Here is a 21410-nt window from a genome sequence, read left to right as displayed (position 1 = left end):
CAGGTGATCAGATCAGCAGAGTGAAGCCATTCTCCTTCCACTCAAAGTGTGGCCCCCAAAGAGGGAGCATGACCCTCACCTGGGAACATGCTAGAAAGACCTCCTGAATCAACCCTCCACTTCCATCAGGCCTCCTGGTGGTCCCTTGGCACAGTAATGTTTGAGAATTGTGGCAGTCTGAGCCCATCCAAGCTGATCCTCAACCCTGATGGAGCCTCCCTAGGCCTGTACCCTAACTTTAGCACAGCCTCCTCATCTTTCACTGAACCCCCTTCCCGACTTCAGCCACATGTGAATACAGGCATGAGCGCCAGGTTTATTGTAGGCATTCGTCATTTCAGTTAATCCTCATCCCTGGAGGGTGAGTACTGATGTCTCTCTCCTCGTCCCAAGGTAGTCTATGATTTGAACCCAGGCTGCTTGAATCCAGACAGCAGCTCTTCACCCCTCAGGCCACACCTCTGCTCAGTCAGCCTTGTGAAACTGCTCCCAGAAGCTGCTCCCAGCTAAGTGGATTGGCACTAGGTCTTGGCCCAAGTGGGTGGAGCTGGGGACTCCCACATTTTTCTGCTCCCATGCTCACAGATGTTGGCAGGTTTGACCGAGAGGAGACCTGTGGCATCTGGCAGCATAGTGACTCCTCCAGATGTGCCTTGAAGGATGCCCAGCCAATGCTCTGCTGGGGGCACACTGCAGGTCTTGCTGAGGGACTGCAGAGAGGCAAGCATCAATACTGCCCAGACTTTCCTGAGGCAACCCTAGGGGACTTGAGAGCTTGGTGGTGACAGACCAGACAATCCCAACACACCCACCCAAAACAGCAGGTGGGGCTGCTTGGCAAGTTACCTGGTATGCCACCTTCTTTCAGCCTCTAAATGATTATCCTAAAATGATCTGACCTCAGGGCTTGGGGGCATGCAGGCAGCTTGTGGGTGCCAAGACCACATGTCAATACAAGGTTCCCATGGAACCTCAATGGAGAGGCTTCCATCATCATGAGATATCTGGAGTGGGCTTAATTCCAGGGAAGTCCCACCCTGAGGAGTGGAGCACAGAACATACGTTCAGTTACTTTGGGAAACTGCTGTGGGAAACAAACACATCCATATGTCGTGATCATCTTTTGTTCCCTTTCCTGGGACAAGCTCATCAGAAGACGGGCCCAGCCATGTAGGAATGGTGGCAAGATATTGAGGCCTCCACAAATCAAACTGGTCAGGCACGATCATTGTTGAGCCACAGACATCATGCCAAGTGTGCACCCATGCCCACAGCATTCGTCTCTACTCCACACAGAGCACAGTACTGCCCACATCTGGTCAACCAGAAATGCCAGGTGTCTGCTAACCATGAAGGTGGTGGGATTAGCAGCAGTTAGGCTGTCTTTTATTCCGGTCCTCTGAATCTTCTGCACTTATCTTTGTACACTCCTTTTTAAAAACCTTTTGCAGGTGGGGCTTTTCTGTTTTTGTTTTTGGTGCCTTCTGCAATGAGGCAACTGCACCTACGCTATTCCATCTTCAGCCACTCACACTTTGGGTCCTTGTAGGCTTTTTAAAACCCAAATCAGGTCATGTCATGCTACTACCTAAGTTCATTGCTTTGTTACATTTGGAATCAACACCAAATCCCTTACGAAGGCCAATGAGGTCCCAGGTGATCTGCCAGCAAACTCACCTTTCCTACTTCCCTCCCATCATTCAACTATCCGTGTGGACCTCACTGAATGGAATACACGGGAATCAAATAGACTACATGTGTGAAAAGAGATGGCAGACAAGCTCAAAAGTATGCATCAGAACAAGGCCTGGGGCCGACTGCAGAACAGACCACCAACTGGACCAATGAGCAACATCACGATAAATATGTAGACTGTTCACATCAAGGATTTTATTTTACATGGATCCACAATCAACTCCCATGGATGCAGCGGTCAAGAAATCATTGGGCAAATCTGCTACAAAAGACCTCGTTAAAGTGTTAAAAAAACAACAAAGAGATTACTTTGTGGACCAAGGTGTGCCTAATCCAAGCCAAGCAATCATCTCATATGCATGCGAAAGCTGGACAGTAAGGCAGACCAGTGAAGACTTGGTGTGTTTGAATTATGGTGTTAGTGAAGAATATTGAGTATATAATGGCCTGCCAGACCTGTCTGGGAAGAAGGACATCTTTAGAAGCAGAGATGGCAAGACTTCAGCTCACATATATTGGACTTGTTCTCAGGAGGAGCCATTTCCTGGAGAAGAGTATCATGTTTGGTAGAGAGTTAGCAAAAAAGATGGAGACCCCCAATGAGACAGACTGACACAGTGGTTTCCACACTGAGCTCAAACATAGCTACTATGGTGAGGCTGGTGCCGAGCTGGGTAGCCTTTTGTCTGGTTATGCATGTAGGAACCTAGGAACCCACTTGATGGTTCCTAACAATAGGAAATCAGGTTGTGTCACACCATTACCTGGATTTACCACCTTGTCACACTTAAGAGTCAACACCAAACCTTGTACTGAAGCCATGAGGCCCCAGGTGACCTGGCACTGGACTTAGCTTCCCCACCTCAGCTCCTGCTTGTCCTCAGATACACTGAGCTATGCCCCAGGCCCTTGCATTTGTTCCTCCTCCTGGAAGTGCTCTTGCCCTCTCTCCTTGTCATTTAGGTCTTGGTGTGGTGGTGTGGGTTAATGCGCCAGACAGCAAAGCCATCTCAACTGCAAGGTTGGTGGTTCAAGCTCACCAGCTGCTCCTCGAAAACCCTACACAGGGTTGCTATGGGTCGGGATCGACTCAACGGCGCTTAATAACAACAACAACAAATGTTTCATCTGGAAAGAGTCCTTCCCTGAGCCCCCACCAGAGCATCTTCCCCATTACCTGTTGTGGTCTTTGTGGCAATTAGCACCGTCCCCCGAGGGAGACGCGTACTCCCTCTGTGAGAACACACCTCTATTTGGCCATGACATGGCCACCAAAACAGAGCCTGGCCTAACATCAGGCCTCAATCAGCGGCGAGTGGATTATCTAACAGAACTAGAACCCCAAAACGAGAAGTTGCTGGAGGCCTCCTCTGTGGCTGCCTTTTCCCAGGCCACAAATGCCACCTGCCTTTATAGCAGAAAGTCTGAGGGATATGAGGGTTCACCCCCAGAGCTCAGCTTGTTTTTCTCTCTGCAGCTGCACTGTTTAACAAATAAGGTTAATCTCAGAGGCCAGGAGACAAATTCCAAGGGCCACGTGATATGCTAGGCTGCTCACCAAGGCACTTCCTCTTTCTGAAACCCCTCCTCCCTCCTGAGGCCCAAACAAGAATGCAGGCTGCCAGTGTGGCTGATGGTGTGGTCGCAGTTTGGCTTGGGTTTGAATTTGTCTTAAACTTTCATAGGCAGTTTCTCAAGTGTGGTCTGAGAAGGCCTGGCTCAGACAAGATCTGGGTGCCTCCCACCAACCCCACAAAGATGGAAGGCGCACAGCCCTGGCTACAGCAGGTGGGCCTTCTTCCATGTAAAGCTGTTCCTGTGAGGAGGTCCACTCCATGATAGGAGCTGGTCTACCTGACCAAACTGGGCAGGCTTGGCCACAGCACCACTGATAATGAGGCCAGCAGGCTGAGCCCTAACAGCCCGAGATTTATCACTGGACACCCCCTTCTCAGAAGCTGGTGGCTACAGAGAACTCAGACCTCCTAAGAGAGAGTTTCCACTTTCCTCTGCGGGGAGAGTAGTGCTCTCTGAACATCGGTGGCACACTGTCTGCTAGCTCCCCTCCCTTAGAACACAGCACAGGGCACCACAGAACACTCCAGTAAGGACAAAGTGCCACGAGCACAAGTGCTCTGAGCAAAGCAGCGACAAAGCAGCATCTGCGCCTGCTCTGGGGGGCTGTGCAATGACAGGACCCCACAGACCAGAAGCACCAGGGGCAAGAAGGCCACACACGTGTGAACCAAGGGGCTGAAAAGCAAGTCTTTATTCTCAAGTCCTTTTAGTGACACAGAAAGTTCAGGATATTTTGGATGTATTTTCTTTTTAATTCTTTTGTGCCTTCACAGCCCCTTTTCAAAATTGCACGTTAACTAGTGTTCTGTGGTGGACAGTCCAAAGAATATCACAATTTGGGTTTCATCCACTTCCCAGCAGTACTTCCACCCTGGGTCTTTCAGGAGGACCCACGGGGCAGGAGGCAGCCGTTTCTAAAGCAAGCATGGACACAGCTTTGGCAGGGTTCCCACAGCCTCACACCACAGCCAGGGGTGGGGTGTCAGGGCCTAAAGACCAGCTTCCCAGACTCTGCACCAACTGTCCCCCAGCTCCCGGCCTGAAATGCAGACTTAGGGCTTCTACAGAAATGTCTTCTGTGGAGCCTACCCACCCCCACCCCGGGAGGGTGAGAACGCAGTGGCTGTCCCAGGATTGAGCTGGTAGGCAGGAGGCCGGGATCACACAGCTGGACTTTTCATACCATGTTGTCTCAGCTGAGGGTGGCGGCTGGCCCAGCGGGGACTCAGTCCCGAGGGCCTAAGTGCGGGACTTCAACTCCATCTTGGCCACAGCAGCCCGGTGTACCTCGTCGGGACCATCAGCAAAGCGCAGCGCCCGGGCCCAGGTGAAGAAGTGAGCCAGTGGGTAGTCTCCACTCAGCCCTGCTGCTCCAAAGGCCTGGCAAAGCATGAAAAAGCCTGTGTGAGCCCTCATCTCGGAGGTCCTGCCTGCTTGTCAGAGCAGCGTTCTGGGATGCCTCCTCAAATACTGGGGTCTCACAGCTGCTGTGGAAGATCTGATGTGGAGCCACACTTCCAGAGTCTGCTCTGTACCGGGAACTTCTACGGGGCCCTGGTGTAAGATGTAGAAGGGGCCTCCCTGCAAGACCCCAGGCTGGGCTGTGGTGTTACACCCATGTAAGGTCCTATCAGTCCAAGTCCGACCACTCGCAAGCTCAGTGACCTTGGTCAGATCACATGACCTTTCTGGGCCTCTGTTGCCTCATATTCCAAATAGGAATAGTGGGTCTACTTCACCGGGCAGTTATGAGGAGGAGCACAAAATGACTCTGTGATAAGGGACAGCAGCTGGCGCTGACAGGCCCTGGGGAAGCTGAATCACGTTCACTCACTGTGCATGATTACCTGAATTGCACGATCGATAACTCGGCAGGCCATGGATGGGGCTACCATTTTAATCATGGCGATGTCCAAGGCTGCAGCCTGTGAGGAAGAGGGAAGAATGGGTCATGAGGACATGCCTGAGGGCAGGTGCCCTGGAAAACAACCACTGGACAGAGAAGTAAGAATAAGAACTCAACAAAGATGGGGTGAGCCCCGGAGGAACGAGGGATCGGGCAGGCACAGGGTGGCCACAGGGGGATTGTTTAACAATGTTGAGACAGGAAGCGAGTGCTTGATAATGAACAGACTCAGGAACACAGACTTCCCAGGGTCATGGCCAGCTTCATCTCCAACTAACAGAGCGCCAAGGCCAAGGCCAGTCAAGCTTTGGGAAAGTGAGCCCAAGGACCTACATGGGGACAGGGCATTACAGAGAGGTGCTTGGAGAGCCTCCACCACACCTGGCACCAGGGTGCCAAGACACCAAGAAGGTAGCCTGGGTTGTCCCTGCTGAGCATCTCAGCCCAGAAGTGGAGGCCACCCACAAACACCAGACCACACAGGGGCCACCTTGGGTACTCACCAATGGCTGTTGAATGAAAAACATCAAGTTTGAAAATAATCTATTCTGGCTGATTCTGTATTTCGGTTGAGGCCAGTAGAAGGTCCCTTGTCCCTTGCTTCCTTAGTTTGCCCATCACCAATGCCAACAAGGCCTGGCAGCTGAGACCAGGGGACCATGTGCCCCATCAGGCCCACTCATTTGGACCCAGTTCAACAGGTCAAGGTCAGTGCCTTTGGATCCCCAGGATCAGTTCCCTCTCCCAGACCTGCCATCTGTAAAACCCTCCAGGAACATCTACCTTATTTCCGGTCACGTCCATGAGGTGGGCAGCTTTGAGCACCAACAGCCGGGCCTGCTCGATTTCTACCCGAGACTGAGCAATGTCTGCCAGAAGTGTGCCTTGCTCAACCAGGGGTTTCCCAAAGGCCACTCGGGACTTTATCTGTTGACATAGGAGACACAGGATTAAGGACAGGCCGGACTGAGGGTGCCACCGCAGCTGAGGGGTATGGGGGTGTTGGACAAACACACGGAAGAAGGTAGGCCTGGCTTGGGGCAGGATGGGAAAGCAGGAAAGCAGAAGCCTGTAGCCTGTCTGCTGATGGATGAGTTCTCCAGCCTCAGGAGTCCCCAGAGCCAAGATGCAGAGGCAGACAGCAGTCACTCGTACCATGTGATGACTCAAGTTGGGTCCTGGGACCTGTTTATGCGGCACTGAACCTCCTGGCTCCCAGGCATAGCACACTTCTCTCTGCCTGGATGGACAAACTGGCAAAGGCTTCTATCTCTCTTCTTTTTTTAATCACTGTTAGTGCAGTTCATAAATTAAGGGATTATGAACAAACACAATAATGTATCTGTGATTATAAAAAAAACAAAACTCAATTCCATCAAGTCAATTCCAACTCATACTATAGAGTTTCCAAGGTTGTAAATATTTGCAGGAGTAGACAACCTCATCTTTTTCCTGCGGAGCAACCTGGTGGGTTTGAACTGTTGACACCAAGGTTAGCAGTTCAGTGCTTATCCTACAGCGCTACCAGCGCTCCTCCTCTGATGGTACAAAAGTTGCTTTTGTCACAGTGCCATCAAGTTGGTTCCAACTCACAGAAACCCTGTATAGGGTTTCCAAGGAACAGCTAGTGGTTGTGAATTGCTGACTTTGTGATTCCCAGTGCTGATCGTCTAGCTCTACACCAGGACTCCAGTGCACAACAGTGTGGTTTTTAAGTACTGGGGATGCAGAATCAGAGTATGGCTGTTCAACAGATAGACATTTTTCAGGATATAGATTGTATATGGAAATGTGGGATTTCTGAGCTAGCATAGTAGAAGGCAGCTCTTCTGAGACTTCCAGAGTAGTTGCTGCCTGCGGAACGTCACGCGCCACTGGGTGAGGGCGTCCTCTACTGACCCCACACCAGCCATTCTTTCCAGAATGTCTTCAGGAGGAAAACCAGGTGCCAGCGCCCCCTTGTGGACAGCTTTTATCAATGATGGTGACTTGATTCAGAAGAGCACAAGGCATCAGGAAAGGTTATAAAGTATTCTCTCTTCTTTTTTCACTAAAACAACTGTTACCACCACTAACCACTTTAATCCGATTCCAAATGGTAGCGATGTGATATCGTTTCTGTGATCTTTACAGGAGCAGATGGGCTCCTCTTTCTCCTGAAGAGCAGCTGGTGAGTATAAACTGCCCAGTGCTTCACCCACAGTGCCACTGTTGTTGTTATGTGCACAGCAACAGTATATCTCATGGGAAAAAATATATATACATATTCAGTCCAGAAAAAGGGAAAAAATTACTCAGAATCCCACCCTCTAGTTACTTCTGGGTAACATTTAGTGGCTGTTGCTTGACTTTTTGTATGCACATATATGAAGGAACCCAGGTGGTACCGTTGGCTAAGTACTGGGCTGCTAACTGTACCCACCAGTCACAGTCTGTTTCCATAAAGATGACAGACTCGGGAGCCCTGTGGGGCAGTTTTACTGTCCTATAGGGTCTGTTCTTTGTGTTTTTTAAAATAAAAATGGCAAAAAGGTTAATATAGTGTTTTGTAAGCTGTCCTTTTCATTTAATATATTGTCTAAGAAGCAGATCACTACGTGTCATCTTATAGCCTCACTGCACACTTGTACCTGGTTAACGGACACATCTTCCCATTGTGAGCTGGTAGGTAGTCTGTTCCCGAAGTCTTACTGTGATCATCAGTGTTTTGTTGAACTTCCTTGGATAGATCAAATCTTTTGTGAATTTCAATTATTCCCTTACCATCAAGCTTGTAACTGCCATGCAAATGCTGCAGACTTTCTGGAGACTTGAGACACAGACTGCCAAGTCATCCTCCAGGAAGGTGGCGATTCAGTGTGGCTGCCTGCACTAAGTGGCCCATACAGAGACTGGATTTTGTTTTCTAAGGAACAAGGACTGGTCAGTCCTCCTCTCAGAAGGGTGTGAAGCACAGATTGTCAGTTCAGTCATCCCACCCCCAGTCATCTCTGCATAGATTTTGTTCTGTGTCTAGCTTCTTGGGAGACATTTGGTCTCCAAGGTTTGTTGCATCTCTGTGAAATCGGTACCAGTAAAGTGATTCACTCTTGTTCTTGGCAAAAGAGCTCTGTGTTTGGCCAATGGCTCTCCAGGGCCTGGGCAGGAGAGGCTGGATGGCCACAATTCTAGGCCTCCTGGGATGGAGAGGATAGGGTTTTACAGAGCCCAGGGCCAAAGTAATTCATGCACTTCTCCTGTATCTGATGTTTAACCATGTGCTGGGAGCATGCCTGGCAACCAACAGCCTGTGAATCTTTGGACCTTGAAACACTGCCCTCAACCTGCTCCTTGTGGTCATGGGGACAGAGCAGGGCCTATTCCTCTCTGAATTTCAAACTTTGGCAAAAACAGGGACACAGCATCTCCTTGACAAGAATGGCATATGGTGGTTCTGGGTCAGTGGTGGAGCAAAAGGAGCCTGCAAATTAACCCTAACTCACGCGGGCCTTCATGAGCGCCAGGGCCCTCTCTGAAAACCCAATCAGCCTCATGCAGTGGTGGATCCTTCCGGGGCCCAGCCTGCCTTGGGCGATCTCGAAGCCACGGCCTGGGCCCAGGACCATGTTCTCCTTGGGTACACGCACCTCCTCAAACAGGACTTCCCCATGGCCACCTGAAAGACCCAAATACATCATCATGAGCAACCTGCCATACTGGCTTCTAATGACTGGTTATTCCTTGCCTCAGGTCACCTCATTATCCCTTTATTTAACCCTGGAGTCCTGGTGGCTGCTAACTGGTAGGTCAGTGGTTCCGTGTGGGAGGAAAAGGAAGCTGTCTACCGCTGTGGAGAGTTCTTCTTGGAACCTTAAGAAGTTACACTTTGTCCTGTACAGTTGCTATGAATCAGAATCCACTTGATGGCAGTGGGTTTGCTTTTGGCTTTTTTTGTGTGTGGCTAATAGCGTAGTGGTTACGAATCGGGCTGCGAACCTTAAGGTCAGCGGTTCGAAACTACCAGCTGCTCCGCGGGAGAAAGATGAGGCTTTCTACTCCCGTAAAGATTTACACCCTCGGAAACCCTATACAGGGTCGCTATGGGTCAGAACCGACTCGATGGCACACAACAACAACAACAACAATTTAACACTTAAACTGGGACATGGTTGGAGAGGTTGACAGCAGTGGTCTGGCTTTGCAATGTCACATGAGTATTTTGCCACTCCTCTTATAAAACATGATGACTGTACCTTACATTGAAAGGCTTTCAGAGTTTGCAACCGTACAGTGTAGTCATCCTGTGGAAATGCTTAGCAGAAAATGTGAATATTTTTAGCTGAGACAAAGAGACCTTTGAGAGGCCTGGGCTCAGCTCTTCATTTCCCTGGGTTCAGGGAACAAGAGAGTAGAGCGGTTGTGGGGTGCACGCCCTGCTTCCCTAGGCTGTCTTTGGAGGTCTCTGTTCTTGCACACTTAGGCTTATCTCCTAAGTCCGTTAAGAACATGAAAAAATTCCAGAGAGCCCATCTGCAGGGTGAGTAGCCAGCCCTCCAGATGTTGCCACACCTGGAACTAAGCCCAAGTCACTTCCCTGAGACCCAATCCCACCCCACAGAGGTGCTGCTTTGGTGTTTGGGCTGACCTGGTGCATCCTCCAGTCCATATACTGTCAGTGGTCGGACAACTTTGATCCCTGGGGTCTCCATGGGGACCAGGAGCACTGATTGCTGCTGGTGGCGTGGGGCCTGTGGGTCTGTTTTCCCCATAAACACGCAGAGTTGGCAGCGAGGATCCAGGATACCTGCCAGAAGAGGAGAAAGAGTAGTCCCCTCTTTAGAAACCACCAGTCCTCCTTTAACCAAGGCCCTAAGAGCGTTGATGTGCTCTTATCAATTTTTTTTTTCAAAAAGCATCCTGTAGAGGCGAACATATAACAGAGACAAGACAGTGAAAACTGCTGTTATTCTGTCCCTGCTCTGGTCCCGCTGGCTTTGACACGGGCTTCACAGTGCGGCAGACTGTAATGTTGGTTCCCTACTTCCTGGGGGCAGAGGGCTGTACCCAGGCCAGTTATTCTCTGAGGCCCAGTTTCCTCTGCTGTGAATGGAGACAGGTATCCATCCCTCTGGGAGTTATGGGGCACACACAGGACTTGGGAGGGCTCTCATGCCTCATGGCAGGTGGATGTGAGCTGCCGTGGAGTTGGCCCCCAAATCGTGGTGGACCCGTGCCTAACAGAACAAAACAATGCCTGGCCCTGTACCATTCCCACATCCAATCACCGTGTTCATAGGTATTCACTGGCTGATTTTTGGAAGCAGATTGCCAGACCTTGCTTCCTACTCCATGTGAGTCTGGGAGTTCTGCTGAAGCCTGTTCAAAATTCTAGCAGCCCTCATGATAGAATGGTCCTGATCAAGGAGAGCAGGACAAGAAGTACATTTCCAAAGGGAGGTAGCCACAGTAGACTGGAAAGCAGGCGGGGAAGAGTGAGAGATCCCGAGATGCGTGCAGGGGGAGCTGGGCACCCCCATGGCACCCCCGTACAGCAGCCCTGGAGGACCACGCACTCCTCATGGTTCTCACAGGGTTTGTGCCCTGGCTGGGCACAGGGACAGCTTTCCTTTGCACTTGCTGAAAAATGGTCCCCATCACTGGGCATAAGGAAGGGCGAAACAGACACAGTGCGGCGTGATGAGAACGTGACCTTCAGCCCAAGTACCTGAGATCCACCACTTGTGACCATTTATGACATAGCAGTCCTTCTCTTCTCTGATGGACGACTCGATGTTGGTGGCATCTGACGAAGCAACCTGGTGGGGGCACACTGCAGTCAGAGCCTGCACAGGGCCTGCTGGCGAGGGCCCCGCCTACTACTAAGAGGCCTCCGGGGGCTGGTGGCCATGCACACACAGTACCTGGGGCTCCGTCATGGCAAAGCAGGAGCGGGCCCTGCCCTCCAACAGAGGCACCAGCCAGCGGGCCTTCTGCTCCTCGGTGCCATACTGCACCAGAAGGTCCATGTTCCCTGTGTCTGGAGCAGAGCAGTTAAAGATCTGCAAAGGAGAAAGGGCCTAACATTAACCCCTCAGCACACTTAGGACTTCAAATGCCTGGAAGCAGTGGAGCAGGACCCCTCTGGCCATGTAAGGCAAGTTCTTCTCCCTAGAGAAATGCAGATACTACCCTTGGGGCTTTGAAGGTAGGGTGCATTTAAATTCATAATTGTGTATGTTCTTATCAAGTTGACCCTTTTATCATTATATAATGCTCTTCCTTGTTTCTTACAATTGATTTAGACTATTTTATCTGATACCAAAATTGCCACCCCAGATCTGCCAAATAACACAATGCAAACCCCCAAGTGGCTCTCTTGCAGAGACTCTGTTCTTGTGGGAGTGACTGGGAGAGTGGCTCTAGGACATTGTTGGGTGTCCAGGAAGCATTACAGCTGGTACCTCTGCAGCATACAGGGACATGCCCATGAGTTCACACAAGTGTGCATATTCGACGTTGGTCAGGCCTGCCCCATACTTCTTCTCGGGGTCGGTCTCCAAGGGTAGGAAGAGGTTCCAGAGTCCTTCGGCCTTGGCTTTTTCCTGTCATAGGAAACAGAGATCAGAGAACCACAGTGAATGCTATCACCGAGGACCGCCAAAGAGGAAGCGTGTGCCCCAACCAACCACCCGAGTCCATAATGCAGGGCTGGACAGAAACTCTGTGGCTTTCTAGGGGGCTTATGCCTGAGTCCTACGGCCACAGTGTCCCCAACTCGTCACACCCCAGACGCCCACTTATTCCTTATGCCGTCATTACTAGTGTTTGGTGGTGGTGGTTATGCGCCATGAAGTCGGTTCCTACACATACCGACCACATATAGGATTTCTGAGACTGTAAATCTTTACAGGAGCAGAAAGCCTCATCTTACTCCTACAGAAGGGCTGGTAGTTTCAAACTGCTGGCCTTGAGGTTAGCATTTATTGTTACAGTTCCAAGTATTGTAAGAACATGCTCACAGAGTCTCTGGGTGGCACAAATGGCACATGTGCTCAGCTACGAACCAAAAGTTTAGAGGTCTGAGTCCATCAGAGTACTTCAGAAGAAAGGCCTGGTGATCTACTTGCCCAAAACCAGCCACTGAAAACCCCACGGAGCACAGTTTCATGCAAGTCAGGACTGTGGCCATTGTCCACTCTTTCAGTTGCAACTTTAGCACCTTTCCGTAGTGGACAGAAGAACCCAAGCACGCTTCTTCTTAGAGGTGACATTCTGCTCCTGGGACAAGTAGGGCCTCATTCTCCCCATGGTAACACCTGCCTGCGTGACCAGCCCACCTGGGGTCAGACCCAGTCCCACCCTCCACTAACTCGGGTGACACAGGGGAGTCACTCGCTCCATCACGCAGCCTGAGAATGTTGCAGCAATGGAAACTGAGTCTGCCTAGCTAGATGAAAGGGACCTTGTGAGCCCGCCAACTGCCCAGGAAGATGGAGAATAAGGCTCACAGTGGGCAGGAGCCAAGAGAGCCTAGAGGACCATGCAGGGAGGCTGCTGGCCACGCCCAATGCTGTGTGATGTGTGAGCATCAACTGTTTCCAGTCTTTTTGTCACCCTGCTCACTATCCAAATCCCAAGAAAGGAGAATCTGACTGGCCCGGTGGACTCACATGCCGTTCCGTGGCCAGGGAGGTTCTGCCAGGCTGTCTCCAGACAGCCCAGAGAAACAAGGGTACTGCTGCCAAGAGAAGTGGGGATGGGCACGCAGCAGGCAGCACGAACTCCACCTCATGGGGCCGTCGTGGTGATTAGTTGCGCTCACACTTCCAGTGACTCTTATCCTCAGCCTTACTCCTCCCCAAGATCAACTACACTTGCCTACTGTTTGCCCTGGGTCCTGAGGAAGGGCAGATTCACTGGGATGGGCCCTGTAGGGAGCCAGGGAGTTCTGAGAAGGGATAGAATAAGGAAGTGAGCACAGTCTTCTCTTTGTCAGTATTTCCTGAAGCGGGGAAAGTCCCAGGTGTGGAGCCCAGAAGATCTGGACTTGAACTGGGGTCCTGTTGTTCATTAGCTCTGTCCCTGAGACCTCTAGATGTCGCTGATCTGGCAGGACCTGGAGGTGCCCTATCAAGGGTCATCACACTAGGGATAAAACTCGCCATGAGGCCAGAGGGTCAGTCCTCTCCCCGCACACACACTGCTTTACCTTGAGGGCCTCGGTCAGTGGGGACGGTGTCCACCGCTCTGCTGAGGCCTGATGGTCCCGCAGCTCTTGCTCCACAGGGTATACACGCTGCTCCATGAACTGCTTCAGCCGGTGGTACAGCTCTCTGACTGGCTGCGAGAGGCCCTCGGGAGAGATGGCCAGGACACCCCGTGAGGGCTGTGCAAAGGAGGCATAACTCCTCGTGCCTGTGATGCTCAGCAGGGTCTGTGAGGCAGCCCGGGTGTGGAAGGACCTCAGCGATGGCTTTTTGGGTGGCATCTCTGTGAAAACTCGGAACCCTTCTTTAACAGCAAACTCCCACGCCAGGTTAGACATCATTTCCGTCAGGCTCCCGCTCTGGTCAGCCTTTGCTGAGCTGGCTTGTCCTAAGCAGAATCCAGGAAAGAAAAACCATGACCACTGTTGTGATCATCCTGACTATTCTATCGGCAGCTCTGCCTTGCTGTGTACCAAACAGCGCACTCTGTGTCTACCCGTACTCATCCGTTCTTCTCTTTGCTGGGTGTTGTCGAATGGACTCTGCCTCATAGCAACTTCTGCTCGTAGAACTGCCCCATACAGCTTTCTAGGCTGCCATCTTTAAAAGAACCAGGTATTTCTTCCTCAGAGCTGTTGGGTAAATATGAACTGAGTGCTTAACTGCTGCAACACCAGGACTCCTTACATATTGCTGTGTTTGTACAAGTACTGTCTCTTTTCATGGGGATTTTCTAAGTTAGCTCTCCTGGATTATGTTTAGCATTTCCATGTCTAAAGAGACTGATTTCTGTGTCTTCTTGTATCAGTAAATGGAGCTTCACCAAGGCCTATTTTCCTTCCAGTTCCTTCCCTGTCTAAGTAGTTCTCGAAAGAGAGGTATGTTCATGCTGCTTCAGTTATTAAAGACTAAAGAGTCCTGGGGTGCATTATAGCATAAGCACTGGGTTGCTCAACCACAAGGTCAATGGTTCAAAACTACCAGCTGCTCCTCATAAACCCTATACAGCAGGAGTGGGGAACACCGTTAAGTGCCATAGAGTTGGTTCCAACTCATAGCAACCCTGTATAGGGTTTCTGAGGAGCAGCTAGTAAGCTTGAACCGCCAACCTTGCAGTTCAGATTGACCTTGCAGTCCAGTGCATTAACCCAGAGCGCCACACCAGGACTCCTTAACCATCACATTGTTGTTGTTGTTTGTTGTTAAGTGCCATCAAGACGATTCCGGCTCATAGCCACCCTGTACAGGGTTTCCGAGGAGCAGCTGGTGGGTTTGAACTGCTAACCACTAATTCTACATCGCCACACCAGAAGTCATTGCCATCACATTAGAGGTGAGTTAATTATATGTCTGACCAAATATAGCAGGATAATTTTTGATAATTTCATATGACCTTGGAATGATGTTTTAAATTTTGGCAGAAAAAGTGCCCCACCCCTGCTATACAGAGTCCTGGTGTGTTGCTGTGGGTCAGTGTGCTGGACTGCAAAGTCATCGGTTCAAGCTTACCAGCTGCTCCTCAGAAACCCTACACAGGGTTGTAATGGGTCGAAACTCATTTGACAACACTTAACAACAACAACTTACTATACAGGGTCGCTATGAGCTAGAACCAACTCGAAGGCACTAAACAACATACAAGCTGGGAAGCAAATTCTTTTGCTGCCTAGCAAAATATACAGCCCACCAGGTATTTACTAAGCACCTTCTGGGCAATGGATATGAACTAAGGTCCTGGGAGAATCAGCCGGGAACCAGACAGCACCTTCCCTGGGTGGTGGAGGTACAAGGGCACCTGAGCACAACCAGAAGACATTGTCCCCTTGTTACTCAGACTATGTATCACATTAAAGGGTAACATGGTTTTACAGTTGCTGCTGAAGTTGACCCTGGCTCATGGACACCCTAGCAAAGTCAGAGAAGAACTATGCTCCATAGGCTGTTCACTGGATGACTTTGTGATAGTGGACTGCCAGGACTTTCTTCTGAGACACCGTTTGGCAGACTCAGCCCTCCAACCTTCTGGTTAGGAGCCAGGTGGCTACTCACTGGGCCATCAGGGCTTTTTAAAGGGAAACACACCCCTCTTCAGTGAATGATTATTTCTAGTGAGTTTCTTTTTCTAACAAAGAGTATTCAGTGTACTCTTAATTTTCTTCTACTAAGGTTTTCTGCTCCCATAAAGATTTACAGCCTTGGAAACCCTATACAGGGTGCTATGAGTCAGAAGTGACTCCACGGCACACAACCACCACCAACAACCGATTGCATCTTGCTCTCCACGTGCTGAAGAGCCTGGTGGTGCCGTGGGTTGAGTATTGGGCTGCAGACAAAAGCTGCTCTATGGGAGAAAGATGTGGCAGGTTGCTTTTGTCAAGATTTCCAGCCTCGGAAACCCCATGGATCCATTCTACTTTGCTCTGTAGGGTCGCTATGCGTTGGAACTCGCTGGCAGTAGGTCTGCATTGGTTTTCTTTGAGTGCTATTTGGCCTCTTGGAAAGTCCCTTGTATGAGGAGCTTGCGTTGATCTGAAGCCATCACTTCAGCAGAAGAGACCACATCACTGGAATTCACTTGTGTGTCAGCCACAAGCACTTCTTTCTTTCTAGAACCTGAGCATGCAAACTTCAGCACCCACTTCTTAAAGAAAGGATAAGTGTGGTGGTCTGCTACAGACTGTAAATCAGTCCCCAGGCTTCTGCTCAATGCATGTGCCCCTTCTCTAAAACCCACTTTCCCACGGCAGCACCCAAGTCTCAACTGTTCTAACAACAGGGATTTCCACAGCTAACTGCACAAGACAAATGGGTATTTCTAAAATTATATTTCTGTTCTGTCTTTTAAATATATATATATATATATATATTGCTGTTTTCATATACAACAAATGAGCCGATTCCTCAGTGTGCCTGGCTGGCTTCCCAGATGGGAGGAAGGGAGACCATGGTTAGAAACTGGTCACTAATGTCCTGGAGAGATGAGAACAAGGAGAGGGGCGGGCTTTGCTGTGCACTGAGCCAAGCCCAGGTCAAAGGGCTTCTGGACAGACACATGTATAAGACACGCCAGTGCGGTGGATAGGGGCAGAGATTCTAAAATGGATCAGTCTTGGTCTTTCTTTAAAGGAATAAGTTATTAAGCTAGAAAGAAGTTACTTTAATTTTGCCACTGAAAGTGAAATAGTATTTGTTGGGGTAAAAAATGACAGAACCAAGATTAGTTTTGAGATGGCTGTTTCTTAGACGTCTTAAAGTGAGAATACATTTTAAAACAGGTGTTTATTAGTAACTACCAGCAGCTCCGTGGGAGAAAGATGAGGCTTTCTACTCTCGTAAAGATTTACACCCTCGGAAACCTTGTACAGGGTCGCTATGGGTCGGAACCAACTCGACGGCACTTAACAACAACAACAATAGTGCATTCTACCAAGATCAAATTGGATTTTTACATCAGTTAGTCTTTACATTACTCCAATATCTCAACTTTTAATATGATATAGAAGTGTCATGATTAAATAAACTCACTGAAAAAAAGTTCTGAATTTAAAAACCCCTTCTTTTTCTTTTTTAAAAATCTTTCTTTCACGTTGCTCATTTTCTTAGAGACTTCCCTGAGCCCCTCCCCTTCATTTCCCATCCAGTTTCCTTGTTCTCAGTCTTAGCTTGATTCAGCCAATGATTCGGCCTCTTCTCTCCTTTGCTGCTAGATTTAAGGGAAGCCACGGTGGGCTACTCTCTCTCTCTAACAGAAGGTGTGGCCTAATACTGAGATGACAGAAAATAGAGCAAGATGAGAATTTTGATTCTTTCCTTCCAGCCTTCCTCCTGTCCCCTTAACCTGACCCCCAAGATATTTTTCCAACTTTAACTGCTATGATACTTAACCATAAGAATGAAGAATAACTAGAATGAAGAATTCTTATTCAACTATAACACTATGCACATTACATCCTAGTGGACCCCTGACATTCCAAAGTGACAAGTTCAGGACTTTCCAAATTCTCACAAGCCATGACCTGCTCAGAGTCTAGCCAGTTTCCAACATCTGCTCCAAGGTTTTGAGAAGATTACCCTCACTATACACTGTCAATTTTTTACATATACAATGTTGTGAGCTCTTGGCTTTGCTCACCAATACCAAGGGGTCTACTGTATTTTAAAAGAAACAATAATTCCTCATGTAGTATTTATTCTCTTTTGTAGCTGCTGTCTTTTCAGTAAAGGAACATTCTACCCTACAGCTGTTTCTTGTTCAATAAACTGCAAATGGATTTTGTCACCACACACACAAAAAAAATCTTTCTTGAGGAAGAATTCACCTAAAATACAACTCACCATTGTCTTCATTGCTAACAGGCCCCATCTGTTCTCTCTCCCCAAGGCAAAGGGCTTGTTTCCCTTTCAGACATGAGGCTTAAGAGGAAGGACAAGAGCTTTCTATTCTTCTGTGTGACTGAATTTTTAACATGTTCAAGGAGCACTGGTGATACTGTGGATGAGGTATTGGGTTGCTAATTGCAAGATCGGAGGTTCAAACCCACCAGCTGCTCCGAGAGAGAAGGAAGAGACAGCTATTCCTGTAAAGATTTAGTCTCAGAAACCCCATAGTGGGTTACTCTACGAGTCAAATTGGAGTCCTGGTGTGGCGCCATAGGAAAAGCACTCGACCTCAAGGTCGGTTTGAACCACAAGGTCAGTGGTTCAAACTCACCAGCCGCTCCTAGGAAACCCTATACTGGGTCGCTATGAGTCGGAACCGACTCGATGGCACTTCACAACAGCAACAACATGAGTCAGACTGATCCAGTGGCAGAGGGTTTTCATAATTTTTAACATGGACAGATATGTTTTTATTTTCAAAATGTTGTATGTTGTTTCAATAAGTAAAAAATAAGGTTAAAGAGCAACTTCAAGACCCAGTAGGAAATTCGGGGGTGAGGCAGTGAGTTTATGTTCCTGGGGAAGAAAAGGAGAGTGCGAGTGGTGCACACCTTGAAGATCCTCATCCAGCTCGCTGAATGGTTCGTGAAGTGCCTGCTGCATTGTGGGTGCTCTGTCCTGCACATTCTCAACAACATCAGGATTCAATATGAGGGGCTTCAAAGCGTTCATGGGAAAATGGGCTACAAAGATAATGGAAGTTTTCCAAAACCTTTTTGAAGCCCTCTCACAGTTTTCATGACAAATGGCTGAATTAATTGACTGTGTAGATATTCTGGTCACAATGTTCCCTTAAAGTCTCTGCAGCCCTGTGAGAGTTTCCGGGTAAGATACCCCTGTTGGCTGTGACTCACCCTCCAGGTGAAGCACCTTCCCGTACCTTTGAGCGAGCGCTTGTAGACTCCCTGCAGGATGGCGGCCACACGGAAAAAGGAGAAAGCCATGTAGAAGTTCCAGTTCTCAATGGGAGGGATCCCCATGTGAAGACAGTAGGTCCTGAAGTACTCCTCTGCTGTTGGGATTCCCAGCTGGGTCAAGTCACAGCCACTCAAACCTGAGGCGACAGAGTCATTCCAGTCATTGCATGTCCCTGGACCGGCGAACATTTACATTCTAAAAATCACTAAGTCCTGTGGAAACCACTTTCACAGCAAACTGCAAGGATTTGCTTTTTGTTTCAGTGGCTCTTCTTCCCTCAGGTGGCAGAAAGTCCAAGCATGAAGTTATTGCTCACAAACTGGTTCTAAAAGACTTAAAGATTAAATCTGCAGTAAAGGCGGGCCGCAGGGTCCTCCAATTTCACTTCGACCATAACTCAGGGTGGCTACATGTCACCTTCTATAGGACACTTCATAAACACTGTATTGAAAAAGGTGCTGGTGGTGGTGGTTATGTGCTGTGGAGTCGGTTCTGACTCATAGCGACCCTGTACAGGGTTTCCGAGGCTGTAAATCTTTACAGGAGCAAAAAGCCTCATCTTTCTCCCACGGAACAGCTGGTAGTTTCAAACTGCTGACCTTGTGGTTTGCAGCCCAATTCATAACCACTACACTACCAGAGCTCCTTGTATGGAAAAAGAGATCCCCCAAATTATGAAAAATATCATTAAAAGAAATAAAAACTCACTGATTTGCTTCATTTGTACATTTTCATGGTTTAGGTATATAATGTGTGCTGTTCCTAGGAATTTACCCTAGGAGTTTATTTTGTATATGTTGTTGTTGTTTAGTGCCATCGAGTCAGTTCCGACCCATAGTGACCCTGTATAGGGTTTCCAAGGAGCAACTGGTGAGCTTGAACTGCCAACCTTACAGTTTTAGTGGCTTTGCAGTCTGATGCATTAACCCACAGCACCACACCAGGACTCCATTTTGTATACAGGCAAAGATATTGCTACAGAGATGTTCACTGCCTATTTGGGAGCAGGGGTGGCAGTACTAAGAGAGAAAAGCAGGGAGAGGGGAATGAGGAAGGAAGCAAGGAGGTCCAGATATCCAAATTACTACCAACCATCTGGAGTTGGTTTGATTAACCAATACTTACTGGCATGACAAAGGAGCTCTGCGAACGTAGTGGTTACAAGTTGGACTGTAACCTTAAGGTCAACAGTTCGAAACTACCAGCTGTTCAGCAGGAGAAAGATGCGGCTTTCTGCTCCCATAAAGTTTTACAGCCTCAGAAACCCTATACAGGGTCAGTGGGAGTCAGAACTGACTCCACGGCATATAACCACCACCACCACTGTCATGACAATATGTTCAAAACATGATAAGCAGGTCATGTAAATAGTGTAATTCCATTTTTTTGTTTTTTTAATGTGCATGTATTCATTTTTGTTAGGTGCCATCGAGTTGGTAGCAACTCATAGCGACCTTATGCACAGCAGAACGAAACACTGCCTGATCCTGGGCCAACCTCATTATTGTTGCCACACTTGAGCCCACTGATGCTGCCACTTGGCCAGTCCATCTCCCTGGGGTTCTTGCTCTTTTTCTCTGACCCTCCACCCTACCAAACATGTAGGGGGGAAATGACAAACATAGAGAATGAAATGTTAGTCATGCTCATAAAAATCATGACAGCGGATGATTATCTTTTTGCCATTTGTCCGCTCATCTTGGGGTCCTGCCACCCCCAGCAGCAATCCCTACCTGGAAGCACTGGGAAACCTGGCGGCAGGTAGTGAGGCAGGCAGCTGTAAGCCACATCAGCTAGGGGGTCACCCAAGGTTGACAGCTCCCAGTCCAGAACAGCAAGCACCTCCGTCTTCTCTGGATGGAAGATCAGGTTGTCAAGCCTGAATGAGCCACAGAGAAATGGTGAGTCACTCGGAGAAGGCCCATCACTGGGTGGTTCTCTGAGCTGGGTCACCTCAGTTTGTCCCTCCACATACACCTTCCCCACCTCCTCTGTGCATGGGGTCTGAGCTGCCCAGACTGGCTCAGGCCCTGGAAGGCACTGAGTGAAGGTGGGCAAAACCCTGGTTACTTACTCCACACTTTCGTCTCTGCAGAGAGCTGAAAGTGGTGGGTGGATCCTTCCAGAGGGCCCGCTTTTCCTCAGGCGGCCCTCTCCATGTAGCTACTGCTAGAGTTTTGGCAATTTCTCCCTTCTTATGAGAAGCTCTGGAAGCATTGTGGTTATGAATCGGGCTGCGAGCCGCAAGGTCAGCAGTTCAAAACTACCAGCGGTTCCGCGGGAGAAAGATGAGGCGGTCTGCTCCCGTAAAGATTTACAGCCTCAGAAACCCTGTGTAGGGTCGCTATGAGTTGGAACCGACTCCACGGCATATCACAACAACAACAATGATGGGTTTAAAACAAATGGAAGAAATGAGGAGGTACAAGAGAGAAACAGAAAATTTTAAAGGTCAGCTCAAGAAGATAAAGTCAAATATTACAACAAAATGTGCAAAGATATGGAGTCAGAAAACCAAAAAGGAAGAACACGCTCAGCATATCTCAAGCTGAGGGAAGTGAAGAAAAAATTCAAGTCTCGACTTTTGTTATTGAAGGATTCTCTGGGCAAATTATTGAATGATGCAGAAAGCATCAAGAGAAGATGGAAGGAATATAACAGTCATTGTATCAAAAGGAAATGGTTCA

At 48.9% G+C, this 21410-nt stretch overlaps 1 protein-coding gene across 1 annotated transcript in view; it reads right to left on the bottom strand.

Annotated features, from left to right (window-relative positions):
• Positions 1 to 4512: 4512 nt before the first annotated feature.
• Positions 4513 to 21410, bottom strand: part of ACAD10 (acyl-CoA dehydrogenase family, member 10) — a 59167-nt gene continuing 42269 nt past the window's right edge. Inside the window, exons 10-20 of the mRNA XM_006865497.1 lie at positions 20457 to 20602; positions 18686 to 18859; positions 13368 to 13753; positions 11620 to 11760; positions 11080 to 11217; positions 10884 to 10974; positions 9804 to 9962; positions 8662 to 8834; positions 5963 to 6106; positions 5121 to 5198; positions 4513 to 4653 (exon numbers count right to left, since the gene is read on the bottom strand). Coding sequence (XP_006865559.1) covers positions 4513 to 4653; positions 5121 to 5198; positions 5963 to 6106; positions 8662 to 8834; positions 9804 to 9962; positions 10884 to 10974; positions 11080 to 11217; positions 11620 to 11760; positions 13368 to 13753; positions 18686 to 18859; positions 20457 to 20602 — 1771 coding nt within the window. The remainder of the gene's footprint in view (positions 4654 to 5120; positions 5199 to 5962; positions 6107 to 8661; positions 8835 to 9803; positions 9963 to 10883; positions 10975 to 11079; positions 11218 to 11619; positions 11761 to 13367; positions 13754 to 18685; positions 18860 to 20456; positions 20603 to 21410) is intronic.

Source organism: Chrysochloris asiatica, unplaced genomic scaffold, assembly GCF_000296735.1.
Source record: "Chrysochloris asiatica unplaced genomic scaffold, ChrAsi1.0 scaffold00078, whole genome shotgun sequence".
Taxonomy (NCBI): Eukaryota; Metazoa; Chordata; class Mammalia; order Afrosoricida; family Chrysochloridae; genus Chrysochloris; species Chrysochloris asiatica.
Note: the sequence above shows the minus strand (reverse complement) of the source record. Positions and strands in the feature narration are given on the sequence as shown.